The sequence below is a fragment of the Corylus avellana genome, chromosome 4 (assembly GCF_965113065.1).
Source record: "Corylus avellana chromosome 4, dhCorAvel1.hap1.2, whole genome shotgun sequence".
Taxonomy (NCBI): domain Eukaryota; kingdom Viridiplantae; phylum Streptophyta; class Magnoliopsida; order Fagales; family Betulaceae; genus Corylus; species Corylus avellana.
Window position 1 is genome coordinate 22,556,620 of NC_142493.1, and position 15,123 is coordinate 22,571,742.

General features: G+C 31.1%; 1 protein-coding gene across 1 annotated transcript; it reads right to left on the bottom strand.

Moving 5' to 3' along the window:
- Positions 1–11,934: 11,934 nt before the first annotated feature.
- Positions 11,935–13,504, bottom strand: LOC132179463 (polygalacturonase-like). The gene is made up of 4 exons (XM_059592193.2): positions 13,070–13,504; positions 12,589–12,878; positions 12,253–12,481; positions 11,935–12,153 (listed from the first exon to the last, which is right to left on the bottom strand). The coding sequence occupies exons 1-4, from the start codon at positions 13,502–13,504 to the stop codon at positions 11,935–11,937; spliced, it is 1,173 nt and encodes a 390-aa protein (XP_059448176.2).
- Positions 13,505–15,123: the final 1,619 nt, after the last annotated feature.

The following is a 15,123-nucleotide window of genomic DNA, read 5'->3' on the forward strand; positions in this document are numbered from 1 at the left end:
CAATCTCTTTTTTATGCATTTTTTGGTTAGAAGCTATAAATAATGAATTGGAATAAATTATGTCTAACCATGCTTTGGAACTCGTTGAGTTACCTTCTAAGACCAAATCGATTTACAAGTAAATGCACAATGTTGATTGTTTGATACTTATTTCATGGTTACTAAAATTGCATCTATTGAAATGTTATTTGCTATTGCTTCTATTTATAAATTTGTTATACATCAAATGGATGTCAAAATTATTTTTCTAAATGATAAAGAAATTTATATGGAGCTACCCGAGGGACTAGTAATCCTAGGTCAAGAACATGACGTGTGCAAAATAGTCAAGTCCCTATATGGATTAAAAGCAAGCTCCTAAACAATGGCATAATAAGCTTGACAATGTGATGTTTTCTAATGTATATTTGATTAATGGTAAATGCATAGCAAGTTTTACAATAATGAATTTGTCACTATTTGTTTATATATGTTGACGACTTGCTTATTTTTTGAACTAACATTGATGTTGTGCATGAAGTTAAAAGATTTCTTACATCTAATTTTGATATGTAAGATATAGGTAGACTTAATGTCATCTTAGACATTAAAGTTATTAGAGATAATGATTACATTATTTTATCTCATACATATTATATTGAAAAGAGCTTAAAAGATTTGAGCACTCTTATTATCCACCTATGTCTACACCATATGATTTAAAAATACACTTGGTTAAGAATCATGGTGATGATGTTTTTGCAAGAAAAATATGCACAAATCATTGGAAGCTTGATGTTTTGACAAACTGTATATGCCATATATTGTTAGTAAATTGAGTAGATATACTCATAATCATGGTATTGAGTCATTGTGATACTATATCTAAATTTTTGAAATTTTTAAAGGGAACAATTAATTTTGGTTTGTCATATTGTGATTATCCTGCTATATTGAAAGGATATTGTGATGCTAACTGCATTTTTGATTCAGATGAGCAAAGCCTACCAAATGGCTATTATGTGTTTACTCTAGTTGGAGGAGCTATCTCTTGAATGTCCTCAAAGCAGACTTGTATAGCAATGTTTACTATGGAGTCAAAGTTAGTTGCTTTGGAGAAGGCAGGAACTGAAGATAAATAGCCGATGAGCCTATTGATAAATTAATTTGTTTTTATATGCTAATTCAGTTCCACTTGTGTTTTCATTGTGATTGACAGGCTGTCATAGCTTGAGCAAAGAGCAAAGAATTTATTATGAGAAAGTGCACAATATTGTGAGGCAGCTTATTGAGACCGGTATATGTCCATGGACTTTGTGAGGTCATAAAATAATTCTACAGATTCTTTGACCATGCCACTAGCAAGAAGGCTAGTGAGAGAAGCATCAAGGGGGATAGGACTGATACCCAAATCATGACACTGTGATTGATACCCAACCTCTGTGATTGGAGATCCCATGAATGAGGTTTAATGGGAAACGAAGTCGCAAGTGAAATGAGGTATGGTACTGTCAATTTATGTTTATTAACTATCTTGTTGAGAAGATTAGTGATGAGTCCATTCCTATGGTGTAAGACAGTACAAGATGCAAAGTGGTTAAGGATGAGCTTAAAGCTCTTAATGGATCCATAGTCCCTACCTGTTGGGATGGGGTGTTCCCTGCACACACTCTTGATGGATACCACTTATATGAGTGTAGAGATGCTATCTCCTATGAGACTTGGGTAGGTCTCTAGAGCGCTCATGAAATTCATTTTATGGTGTAATAACAAAAGATGCAGAGTGAGTAAAGATGAGTTTAAAACTCTTAATGGGTCTATAGTCCCTACTTGTTGGGATGTGATGTTCTCTGCACACATTCTTGATGGACGCCATGTATGTGAGTGTGGAGGTGGTGCCGCTTCCTATGAGACTTTGGCAAGTCTCTAGAGTACTCATGAAACCCAGAGGCGCATGGCTTGTATAAGGCGCCAACCCGCTATAAAACAACCCAATTTTCTTTATTTGATTTGATTTGACTTTTTGTTTATTTGATTTGATTTAATTTTTTGTTTTTTAAGAAAGTTATGTGGATGATAAGTTTGTTTAATTTGTGGATTTGGTTAAAAGAGTTTAACTTTACCACGATTCATTAAGTTCCTACTTATTTATCCTAGATGCAGTTAAAACTTTCGGGTACCACATCGATGCATGCTTTCAATCTCCTTTTATTCTAATGTTTGTAACATGTGGGGGATTGTTGTAATATTTGTTACAAACATTCATTTTTCAGTCATTTGAAAATGTTTTATCATTTGATAATATCTTCACGAGTTTTTATGAGAAATAAAAATTATCTTTAACTATTTTGGTTTATAACTGTTTGTATTTATAACTTGGTTATGAGATATAATTTTTATGACCGTTTGTATTTATTACTCGGTTATGAGATATAAATTTTATGACCGTTTGTATTTATTACTTGGTTATGAGTTATTAAATAAAAATTGGTTTTAATTGATTTTTTACCGTTTTGACGGTTAGTCTTTAACAAGTTTTATTGTAGTTTGACCATTTGATTATTAACAAATGTTTTACCGTTTTTTGGTATTATGACCATTTGGTCATTACTTATATAAAGAAAGAAAGCATCCTCAATCCTATGGAAGTGTGAGTTTGCAACAAGAAAGAAAGAAAGGCAAACTCATCATATATATTCATATAAAAGCCGAGTTTTGGCTTAGAGAGTGCGTAAAATTGCGACATGTGGCATTTTAGATGTTAGCCTTTTAGTGAGACAATTAAAACATAGGGGTTTTATTTGTAATGCATTGAATTGACTAAATGAAGAAAACAAAAGGTTTTCAAATTCTCTATTTCTCTCTCTTTATCTAATTAATGTGATACATTTTAGGGGTTTTATTAAAATGTATAGGTTTTATTTGTAATATATTTAATTTTCTTAATGAAGAAAATAAAAGGTTCACAAATTCTCTCTCTCTCTCTATTTTTCTTTTTATCTTTTCTTGCTTTCTCTTTATATCTCAATGTGAGACAATTAAAACGTATAGGTTTTATTTATAATATATTTAATTGTCTTAATGAAGAAACTAAAAGGTTTTCAAATTCGATTTTGTTTGAAATGTATTTAATTGATATCTTAATGGAGAAAACAAAAGGTTCCCAAATTCTCTCTTTCTCTCTATTTATTTTTCTCTTTTCTTCTCTTGCTTTCTATTTATATCTCAATGTTCCTTTGTAAATTTCACACTCAATTCAGGAAAAAGAAGAGAGGGAGGGAGAGTGAGAGTTTCCAATAGTTGTTTCTCAATGAAAAATTATACTACAGTTCTTTTATTTTTTTTTTATTTTTTTTTTCCTTGCTAGAAGATTTCTTTTCCATTATTTTAGTATTGTCATTTTATATATTTATTTTCGGTGCTTATATTCTTCCTTTTTTGTTTTTGTCCCCTATATTTTTTTCTATTTTTATTTTTATTTTTTCTGCTTTTACTTTCTATTTATATCAATCAATTCCGAAAAAGACAAGTCCCCAAGAGATAGCTTAATCGGCTGGGACCACGCCTAATGAAGCGAAGATCACTAGTCATATATTCATATATATATATATAAAAGCCGAGTTTTGACATAGAAAGTGCTTAGAATTGCGATATGTGTCCATATCAGAATTGTGACACGTGTCCATATTTATTAAAAATCTTAAATTTTATTTTTTATCATTAATTTATTAAAAGATTAGTCGTGTCCATATTTTTTAATTGTTGTTTTATTTTGTATCATTAATTTATTAAAAGATTTGCGACATTAATTTATTAAAAGATTTGCAGGTTCAAAATTTTATTTATTTTATTTTGTATCATTAATTTATTAAAAGATTTGCGGGATCAAAAATTATTTTTTTTTTGTTCACCGGAAATTTATTAAAAGATTTATGACATTAAAAGATTTGCGATATTAACTTATTAAAAGATTTGCAGGTTCAAAATTTTATTTATTTTATTTTGTATCATTAATTTATTAAAAGATTTGCGGGTTCAAAATTTTGTATTTTTTGTTCAGTATGTATGAACCGGAAATTTATTAAAAGATTTGCGACATTAAAAGATTTGCGACATGAATTTATTAAAAGATTTGCAGGCTCAAAATTTTATTTATTTTATTTTGTATCATTAATTTATTAAAAGATTTGCGGGTTCAAAATTTTGTTTTTTTTGTTCAATATGTATGAAAGAGAACCAGTTAAAAAAATTGAAACGGTTCAGTTTGACGCCGTTTCTTCCTTCTCTCTAACTACGGAAACAACGTTCTCTCTAAGGCATACTCTCTGTTTTCCTCTTCTTCCAATGAGATTTGAAAGTTTATTTGATCAGTTTTATGAAAATATATGTGACAGGTGTCCATATCAGAATTGCGACACGTGTCCATTTTTATTAAAAATCTTAAATTTTATTTTTTATCATTAATTTATTAAAAGATTTGCGGGTTCAAAATTTTGTTTTTTTTGTTCAATATGTATGACCCGGAACCGGTTAAAAAAATTGAAACGGTTCAGTTTGACACCGTTTCTTCCTTCTCTCTAACTACGGAAACAACGTTCTCTCTAAGGCATACTCTCTGTTTTCCTCTTCTTCCAATGAGATTTGAAAGTTTATTTGATCAGTTTTATGAAAATATATGTGACACGTGTCCATATCAGAATTGCGACACGTGTCCATATTTATTAAAAATCTTAAATTTTATTTTTTTATCATTAATTTATTAAAAGATTAGTCGTGTCCATATTTTTTAATTGTTGTTTTACTTTGTATCATTAATTTATTAAAAGATTTGCGACATTAATTTATTAAAAGATTTGCAGGTTCAAAATTTTATTTATTTTATTTTGTATCATTAATTTATTAAAAGATTTGCGGTTTCAAAATTTTGTTTTTTTTGTTCACCGGAAATTTATTAAAAGATTTATGACATTAAAAGATTTGCGATATTAACTTATTAAAAGATTTGCAGGTTCAAAATTTTATTTATTTTATTTTGTATCATTAATTTATTAAAAGATTTGCGGGTTCAAAATTTTGTATTTTTTGTTCAGTATGTATGAACCGGAAATTTATTAAAAGATTTGCGACATTAATTTATTAAAAGATTTGCAGGCTCAAAATTTTATTTATTTTATTTTGTATCATTAATTTATTAAAAGATTTGCGGGTTCAAAATTTTGTTTTTTTTTGTTCAATATGTATGAACCGGAACCAGTTAAAAAAATTGAAACGGTTCAGTTTGACGCCGTTTCTTCCTTCTCTCTAACTACGGAAACAACGTTCTCTCTAAGGCATACTCTCTGTTTTCCTCTTCTTCCAATGAGATTTGAAAGTTTATTTGATCAGTTTTATGAAAATATATGTGACACGTGTCCATATCAGAATTGCGACACGTGTCCATATTTATTAAAAATCTTAAATTTTATTTTTTATCATTAATTTATTAAAAGATTAGTCGTGTCCATATTTTTTAATTGTTGTTTTACTTTGTATCATTAATTCATTAAAAGATTTGCGACATTAAAAGATTTGCGACATTAATTTATTAAAAGATTTGCAAGTTCAAAATTTTATTTATTTTATTTTGTATCATTAATTTATTAAAAGATTTGCGGCTTCAAAATTTTGTTTTTTTTGTTCACCGGAAATTGATTAAAAGATTTATGACATTAAAAGATTTGCGATATTAACTTATTAAAAGATTTGCAGGTTCAAAATTTTGTATTTTTTGTTCAGTATGTATGAACCGGAAATTTATTAAAAGATTTGCGACATTAATTTATTAAAAGATTTGCAGGCTCAAAATTTTATTTATTTTATTTTGTATCATTAATTTAGATTTGCGGGTTCAAAATTTTGTTTTTTTAGTTCAATATGTATGAACCGGAACCAGTTAAAAAAATTGAAACGGTTCAGTTTGACGCCGTTTCTTCCTTCTCTTATTTTGTATCATTAATTTATTAAAAGATTTGTGGGTTCAAAATTTTGTTTTTTTTGTTCACTGGAAATTTATTAAAAGATTTATGACACTAAAAGATTTGCGATATTAACTTATTAAAAGATTTGCAGGTTCAAAATTTTATTTATTTTATTTTGTATCATTAATTTATTAAAAGATTTGTGGGTTCAAAATTTTGTATTTTTTGTTCAGTATGTATGAACCGGAAATTTATTAAAAGATTTGCATGCTCAAAATTTTATTTATTTTATTTTGTATCATTAATTTATTAAAAGATTTGCAGGTTCAAAATTTTGTTTTTTTGGTTCAATATGTATGAACCAGAACCAGTTAAAAAAATTGAAACGGTTCAATTTGATGCTGTTTCTTCCTTCTCTCTAACTACGGAAACAACATTCTCTCTAAGGCATGCTCTCTGTTTTCCTCTTCTTCCAATGAGATTGAAAGTTTATTTGATCAGTTTTATGAAAATATATGTGAGTCCGAACTATGATTTAAGGTATGAGATATTCGAGATGAATGTGTCTTTGTGCTTTTATGTATAAATTTTTAACAATTGTGAATTGATGATCTTTAGGTTGTTTCTTGAAAAAAATTTTTGTACCAAAAACCGTTTTAAATTAGAGATTAGGTAGAATATGTTTCCGTTTTGTTTTGTGAAATTTTTTGTTCAGCTTTTTTTTTTTTTTTTTCATTTGCTTTTTTGAATGTTCAAAATTATGAGTTTTATTTGTATTAAAATAAAATAGGTATTACACCAAAAATATTAAAATTTTATGCTAATTTTATTTTAATACTTTGATAATCAAAATTCATGGTTTCTTGCCTTCTTTTTTTTCTTTTTCTTTTTTTTTTCTTTATGCTTTTCATTTTAAACTACACATATGGGGACGAATTTAGGTTGTTTTAATTTATTTTTTTGATTAAGGGAAGATTGAAATGATTTATTTGTTCATGGTTTCTTGCCTTTTTTTTTTTTTTTTTTTTTTTTTTCTTTATGCTTTTCATTTTAAACTACACATATGGGGACGAATTTAGGTTGTTTTAATTTATTTTTTCGATTAAGAGAAGATTGAAATGATTTATTTGATTGCATTAAATATTGAGTGAAAGATTTTTTCATTTTTGTATCCATAAATTTTTTTTTTTTTTTTTTTTTTAAATATTTGTTATTTTGCTTTGTATTATTTTTTAAATGTCCATAATTTTATGAGTTTTATTTGTTTTGAAATATAATAGGTATTACACAAAAACTTATTGGGTTTAGGGTTACTCTCAATTTTGCTACCATTCTCAATATATTGTTATAGGGTTTATGGTTACTTTTTCCTTATTTTCTGTTATAATTTATATATTATTTTTCATTCACATTTCTTATTGTTCTTTTGTAAATTTAATTGACTTTGTTGTTCATTATGTTTTTTTTGTGTTCCAATATTCCTTCTATGATTTTTTATCTCTTTCTTTGATGAAAGAAATAAAACAACTCCTATGAGAATAAATATTTTAATATGTTTTATAGGTCTTATGATTTAAGGGTCTTATGTTTTAACTCATTCCAGCTGATTTTAAATTACACATATGAGAATTTTTTAATATGTTTTAATTTATATGAATTAAAACTAAAATTATATATGGTTCTTATGATAGTATATTTTTATGTGATTTATATATTCATGTAAACTTTTGTGTAATTGTGTCACTATGTTCAACAATATACTGTTGAATAACATTTTGTTTTGTTTTGTTTTTTTTTTTTTTTGTTTTGTTTTGTTTTTGTTTTTTTTTTTTTTTTTTTTGTATATTGAAATAGGCATGATAGATTTGACCTATAATAAAAAATACAATGGAGATGTGTTTTAAGTTTTAAAATCAAATTAATCTTTTTATATTCATTTACTTATCAAAAAGTTTTAAAATCAAATTATAATGAATAATCCCGCGCATGGCGCGGGTTCTAAGCTAGTTTTCTTTATAAAAGAGTTTTGTCCTATTTTATAAGACTAATTGCATAGAATTCTATTCTATTTTCTCTTTGCTATTTTTTATCAAGAAGATCAAAGGGTTATTCTATTACTATTCGTTATTGGAAGTGCGTCCTTAATGAAGATAGACGTTATAGTATAATCTTGGGAGGTTGCGTGTCAAAGGATCCGATCGCACCGAGTTATACACTCTGGGAGGCACGAATCAACCTTTAAGGACAACGCTCTTGTATGATTCTATAGCACATTGTGAGATATTTTCATAATCTACATTTCATCTCTTGTATTTTATTTATTTTATTGTTAATTTTTAGATTGAAATGATTTTATATCAATGAGAATTTGTACACCATGTAGGTACTAGTACAAAAGTAAAGGAAAATACAAAATACAAAGTGCTTAAAATTGCATTCTATGCGGTCTTAGAGAAACAAAATCATCAAGTATCAAATCTGAATCGAAACTTTCAGCAATTTCCCTTTCAATGTAGACAAGTAAATGATCTTCAAAAAATTCATCTTCCATTTTGTTACGAAGAATTATTTTAATAATTGTTTACTTCTCATAATCTAATGATATTATAATAAAATTATTAGCATATTCTGATAACTATTAGCGTAAAATGAATTAATATAAAGAACAAATCCAAGATTGGCAATAATTTTTTGAAACTCATTGATGCTTGACAAAATCCCAAAGTATATAAAAAAAAATAAAAAAAAAACAATATTGTTTTAAAATAAGATAAACAAAATGATGAAAATGAGAGATATATCTCAATTAAAAAGCTTAAATTATAATAATATAACTCTAGCCTTCACAAAACCCTAGCAGAGCTTAAGGAAGTGCCGCACAGCTAAGGGGGAGGGGTTTCTCCCCCTCCCCCCCTCCTCTCTTTCCCCCTCTCTTTCCTTGATCTGTTCCCCCCTCCCTTCCCCATTTTCCTTCCCCCCTCTCTTCCCTGATCTGTGTTTCTTTTCTTTTTTGTGTTTGTTGTTGGATTTCACTTTCGTTTCCCTGTTGTTGTTCTTTGTTTGCTTGTTTATTTTTTCTTGCTAGGTGTTTGTTTGGGCACACTTTGTGGGTGCCGCTCATGGGGGATTCACTCAAACTTCCCCCCAATTCTTTGAGTGCGCCGTCGATCTCCTCCGCGCTAGCTTTGCCGTTTACTGTCTTCTGTTGGGTCTTTTCACGCGTCCCCACCGCGATGTGCTTCCAGCGCCATCTACGCATCGGTTTCCGACAAGCACGCGATCGGCGTTTCTTCTGGCTGCTGTCATCCGCCTAGTGTGCTCCTATTTTTAAATTTTTAGTTGTATTGCTTTGATTTTCCCTATATTTTTCTTGTTTTCTTGCTACTTGTAATAAGACCACGTCCTCTCTCTTGATCTACTCGCTTGTTATTTTGGTCAGGACCCCTAGGGTTGTGGATGTGAACGATATCCTGGCTTTCGGGTTCAGGAGGATGTGTGTCGGCATGTGGTCCTTTTGATCTCAAGGTCAAGGAATAAAAGCTATATATGCATTAGTTTGTGTCTGCCTAGCGCAGATCTGTTATTCCAACTGAAGATTAGTTATAGGTTAGTGGATGTTTGGCGTCTTTGATGTGTAATCTTTTAAGTTACGACTTTGATCTTTTAGCTTCGGCTAGGATCTTTCAGAACGTTATGTTCTGTGATTGTAAGAGTTTTAATGCTCTTGATTCCTCTATTAATGAGATAAGAATGATTTTCCTTCAAAAAAAAAAAAAAAAAGCTTAAATTATAACCAAGACAAATTAAGGGCATTGTCATAACCAAGACAAATTAAGGCATTAATGACTTTAATTATAAACTTTATTCTCAACTTACTCGATTGGGTACTTGGATTATGACAAGAAAATGCTAAATATTGATAAATAAACATTAAATTTCTTGACCTTTTTTTTTTTTTTTTTTTTTTTTTTTCATTTTCATTTTTGTTTTTTTGGTAACAAAATTTTGTTACTTGTGGCGGTAAACAATTCATGCCAGAAAAATACTTTAATTTTTTTATCAGGGGCGACTGCCCCAGGTCGCCCCCATTTCTCTCTACCACTACTAAGCTATCTCTTTTATGTATTAAAGTGACGGATTTCGGCTTACATACTATTATTAAAGGGAAGTGGTATGAAGTCAAACAAATGAACTCAGAAAAATTTTCAAACTAACGTGGCAGACCATGAGTGTGACAAATAAGGGAGAGGAAATTGCATTTTTTTAATTTAAAAACCCTTGCCACGTCAGTTTGAAAATGTTTTTGGGTTTATTTGTTTGGTTCCCTAACACTTCTCGTTATTAAAATAATAGGATTTATGCTATAGTTTAATCAACGGTCAATATTGAATCTTAAAGTTGACTTAATTTTAGAAGCTTTTAATAAAATAGAGAAAATGAAAAGAGATTTTGAGAAATTTAATCTTAACCATTGATTAAACTACTACATATATATAAATAACAGCATGTAAATCAGATCAATCACTTTAATACATAAATTTCGAATTGGTGTAGATTTTTGAAGATGCATGCATGATTAATGTAACGGCCAACAAGTCCACAACACATTGACCGGTGGAGACCATGTGTAACATGTTTTATTTAGTGTCGTTTGATGGTCAAATCAAACTTCTGCCAATCAAACTTGGACACAAGCTGGAGCCGTCCTAGGATTGTCCTCTAGCCTTAGCTATCACCCACCGGAAAATTCTAAACCACACCATTTTTACTTCACATTTATTTAATAATTAAGGATATATATTAAATTAGTCCATGTGCATGAGAATAAGAAAAATATATGTTTTTTGTTTTTTTTTAAAAATTTTTTAATGATCATATTTTTGAATATTCATCTTATTCTAACGGTCATATTTAAAAAAAATTACATTTTCTTAACGTTCATATTATTGAATATTTTTCTTATTCTAAGAGTCATATTTTTTTTTTAAAAAAAGTCATATGCTCTTGATATAAATAAGAATTGGGTGTGTTGGGATGGTTGAGAGTAATGTGAGAAAAAGAAATAAAAAAGGGAGGAAAAATTTTATTTTATTTTTTATTCTTTTGGTGAGTAACCTTTTTTTTTTTTTTTTTTTTTTGATATGTTCACACAAGGGAAGGGTGATGAGGGATTCGAACTAGTGACCTCCGCTTCATAAGGCGTGGTTCACAGCCGATTGAGCTACCTGAACTAGTAACCTTGGTGATTGAGTATTGTTCACTCACCAAACAAAAATCTCTAATTTGGTGAGTCTACTAAAGATGCTTTAAAAAATTGACAAAATTTGTTAATATACCATATTAGCACCAATCATACTATAACACATGTCACAATATGATTCGTACTAATGTGACATATTAACGAATTTTGTCAGCTGTTTTAATGATAGAGACTTTTTTTTTTTTTTTTAGTGGTCAAAATCTCAAACCGCATTGACCAATTTCACATTTTTTCCAATAATTAAATTTAAATTGGAGGAGCTATTGTGATCTGACAGTAAATGAAAGTGAGTCTCCAAGAGATAGTTTAATCAGCTAAGATCACGTTTAATAAAGTGGAGGTCACTAGTTCGAATCTCCCTCCCCTCTTTTGTGAATATGTAAAAAAAAAAAAAAATAAAAAAAAAAAATAGTAAATGAAAGTGAATTCTATGAAATGTTTATCATAACATTTACAAGTCAATGACATGATGTTATCGAATATATCAGTAAATGCACATATTATTCCTTATCTCAAATTAAAATATATATATATATATATATTGCCACACTTTTTTTCGTGGGATACTAAGATGACCCAACACTCAACAATGGAAGCATTAATATGTGCGTCCATGTGGTGTGCGTGCCCACCACTACAATAAAAGACAAATCTCCCATTGTTCAATTCACCAACATATATATATAATCTCAGACGTGGAAACTAAATATAAATCCACGTATGAAAATCAATGTAGTCTTATAGGCAGCTGTCGGGCATGAGTATTCCGCTGCTGCTTCCAACTATGTTCTTACACGACGCCGTTGCCGCCTTATTCATGTACGTAAGCTTGACGTCTTCCAATCTGATCCCTCTGCATGGACTGCTTGGGCTACAGTCAAATGTCACACCCTCTGACGTGGCAGATGTTCCCTTTATGTTTCTGTACGTCACTCCACTGATCTTCACACCCGAGCCCTATTTTTATAAAATGAAAATGAATTTAATTAAGCTTAATTAAACTATTAGAATATTTGGTAGTTTTGCTTAATTAATTGTGATGGTTAATTAATTTACCTGGGTAGGACAACCTTGGTTGTTGGGGCAATAATTCTGATCAATGATTATGGGGTTCTCAACGTTGTTCATAACAATGTTTTGGAAGAGAATGTTCCGAACAAACCCGTTGCTGGGCCTGGCCCATGACTTTATCCGTACCCCATTATCCGACCCACTGAATACTGCGTTTGTTACCGTTACGTTTTGGACGCCAGCTTCATTCGCTTCCTTCCCCAAGCTGCCAATGCTATCCAACATATATATACAATTTTATAATTATCACTTGTATATAATTACGCAAATAAATGGTAAAATTATTATTTTTTTATTTTATATATATATATATATATATACCTTATTCCATGGCCAGGGCCGCACTTAATGTTCCTTATCAACATGTTCTTGGTGCCGGGGCCGATTGATATGCAGTCATCTCCGGTTTGCAAGGTGCTTCCCTGGATTGTAACGCTGGTTGATGTCTGAACATGAATTCCATCGGTGTTTGGGCTTTGATCAGGTGCAATGAGCTTCACATTTCTAATTTCCACGTTGTTGCAGCTATTAATTACAAGGTGACTTAGCTGACTGTTGATCGACGTTAACCCACTTATCACAATGTTGTTCGCCCCATTAAATGTTATCGACTGCATTGGAACAAGAACAACACACAAATTATAAGAATTTATTTGGGTAATAAGTGTTATTCAATTCAAATGAAGTAACAGTAAAAATCGGTATTTTAGTCAACAACAAGAACATATAAAAGAACAATTATATAATAGTCGTATATATAAGAGTTTACTAAAAAAACATTTATTGTATATAGATAACGTACTCTAGCACCGACGGGACAAGTCTTTCCAGATTTCCTGCAAGCCCAAAAGCCGGCGCCCTTTGCATCCAGCGTGCCGCCGTAAACCGCTACTTGGTTCACCTGAAGGAACAAAATCCAGTACCCCGAGTTCCCGAGAGCGCGATAATCCAACGGAGCCACAAGGGTGCCGTCAATCTGAACGGTGATTCTGCTCTTGCATGGGCCTCTAAAAACGGTTGCTTTCAGTAGGAACCTCCCTTTGGGGATGTAAATGGTGGACGCTCCGGCTGTGCTACACGCCGACGCCCATGCCTTGAGGAACGCTTGTGTTGCGTCAGTTTTTCCGTCCGGCTTTGCACCAAAACTGACCACGTTATTATAGGCTGCATTTGACAACTGAATAAACAGGGCCATGAAGAGGAGGGAGAGAAAACAAGAAATAGTGAGGTTAGCCATTTTTGTTAGCTCAAGAGAGAGAGAGAGAGAGAGAGAGAGAGAGAGAGAGATTGAAGTGGGATGATGATGATGATATGGCATTGGCAATTAAAGACCACGTATTTATAAAGCACGCGCGACATCGTTTAGTTTGCTTCTTTGCATGATTTAGTTTGATGCTTCTTTTTGTCAAATTGTTGTTTAAAAATTAATAAAGTCAAAGAAAAACATTTATTTGCACGTTATAGATCAAGTACATGAATGTATGATACATATGTACGGCGACAGATTGTGCTATTTAAGGTATGAATCAAGAAGACAGGTGATAATTAAGTTGTCACAATTATGTCTCTAAGAGGTAACTCAATTGGCTAGGATCACGTCTAATGAAGCGGAGGTCACTAGTTCGAATTCCTCATTTCTCTTCTTGTGTGAACATATTAAAAAAAAAAAAAAAACAAAAAAAGTTGTCACAATTATAGAATATATCATGTAATTACAATTAAGTGAATGCAGCTGCAGCCATAGATGGTGAGAATTAATAATATTGTATGGTGAGTATTTGGTTGGAATTAGACGATGGATGATGGCTTACGTAGGGGGTGAGATAATGTTTGCATGTGAAGCACTCATAGCATCCTTTTGGCCACGTGAAACGTGGAGGAGTAACGGGCGGGAAGGTCGCCGAAGTTCAAGTGGTCAACTCGCATTTGGATCAAATGTGGCAGGACCCACACTTGCCTAATTATTTGCATATCTAATGTGGCGGGATATTATTGGCTCAAAGAAGTCGTTGGAGCTGGGAGCTGGCATGGCGGTTATATCCTTCAACACCAAGTAACTAACCTGGCATATCAGACATCTCCGTACCCACGTACTGGCCTACGTACGTATTTACTTTTGGTATATATTTATATTTCAATATTTGTATATTTAAAGTATGTATAACGTAAAAGTGGCATTAGGATCTGGATTAGGATATATATATATATATATATATATATATATATATATATGCGTGAAATTTAATGTTTTCACGAAGCTTATGAATACCAACAGAGAAAGATCGATGATGAACAAGAATATGTTTTCAGGTAAGTTATGACCCATACAAAAGGCGTAATGATTCGGACACTATCTTGAAGAGAGACCAAGTAAAATAGACATGTTTATAAAGATCATAGCAAAGAGAATATCTTCAATGTGGTCGATGCACAAAATTCCTGTTTTGTGCACACCATTCAATAGTTGACACATTAGCCTATTACATAAACTTAAAATGAGAACAAAATACCACAATAATTCATATTCTCATAGTTAAAAAAAAATAAAAATTAGAAGTGGCAGCCTTGGAGGAGCATCAGCCCATGGGGGTGGTGTGTCACGGCTAGACCCATAGGTCTGGCCGTTTCTCCGACACCGGAGTTCCTTTTTTTAGCCTTTAGGGTGATAAATCCTTAAAGGGTTCACTTTCCACCTCTAGTTTTTAGTTTTGAACCTAAAAACGAGTTTTGAGCCATTAGAATCCGATTTTGAGATATTAGAATCCGGTTTTGAGGCATTAGAATCCGGTTTTGAGGCGAGACACTATGGTTTCAGGCGGGTCATGGTGAGACCCACGAAAGACACCCAGCAACCCA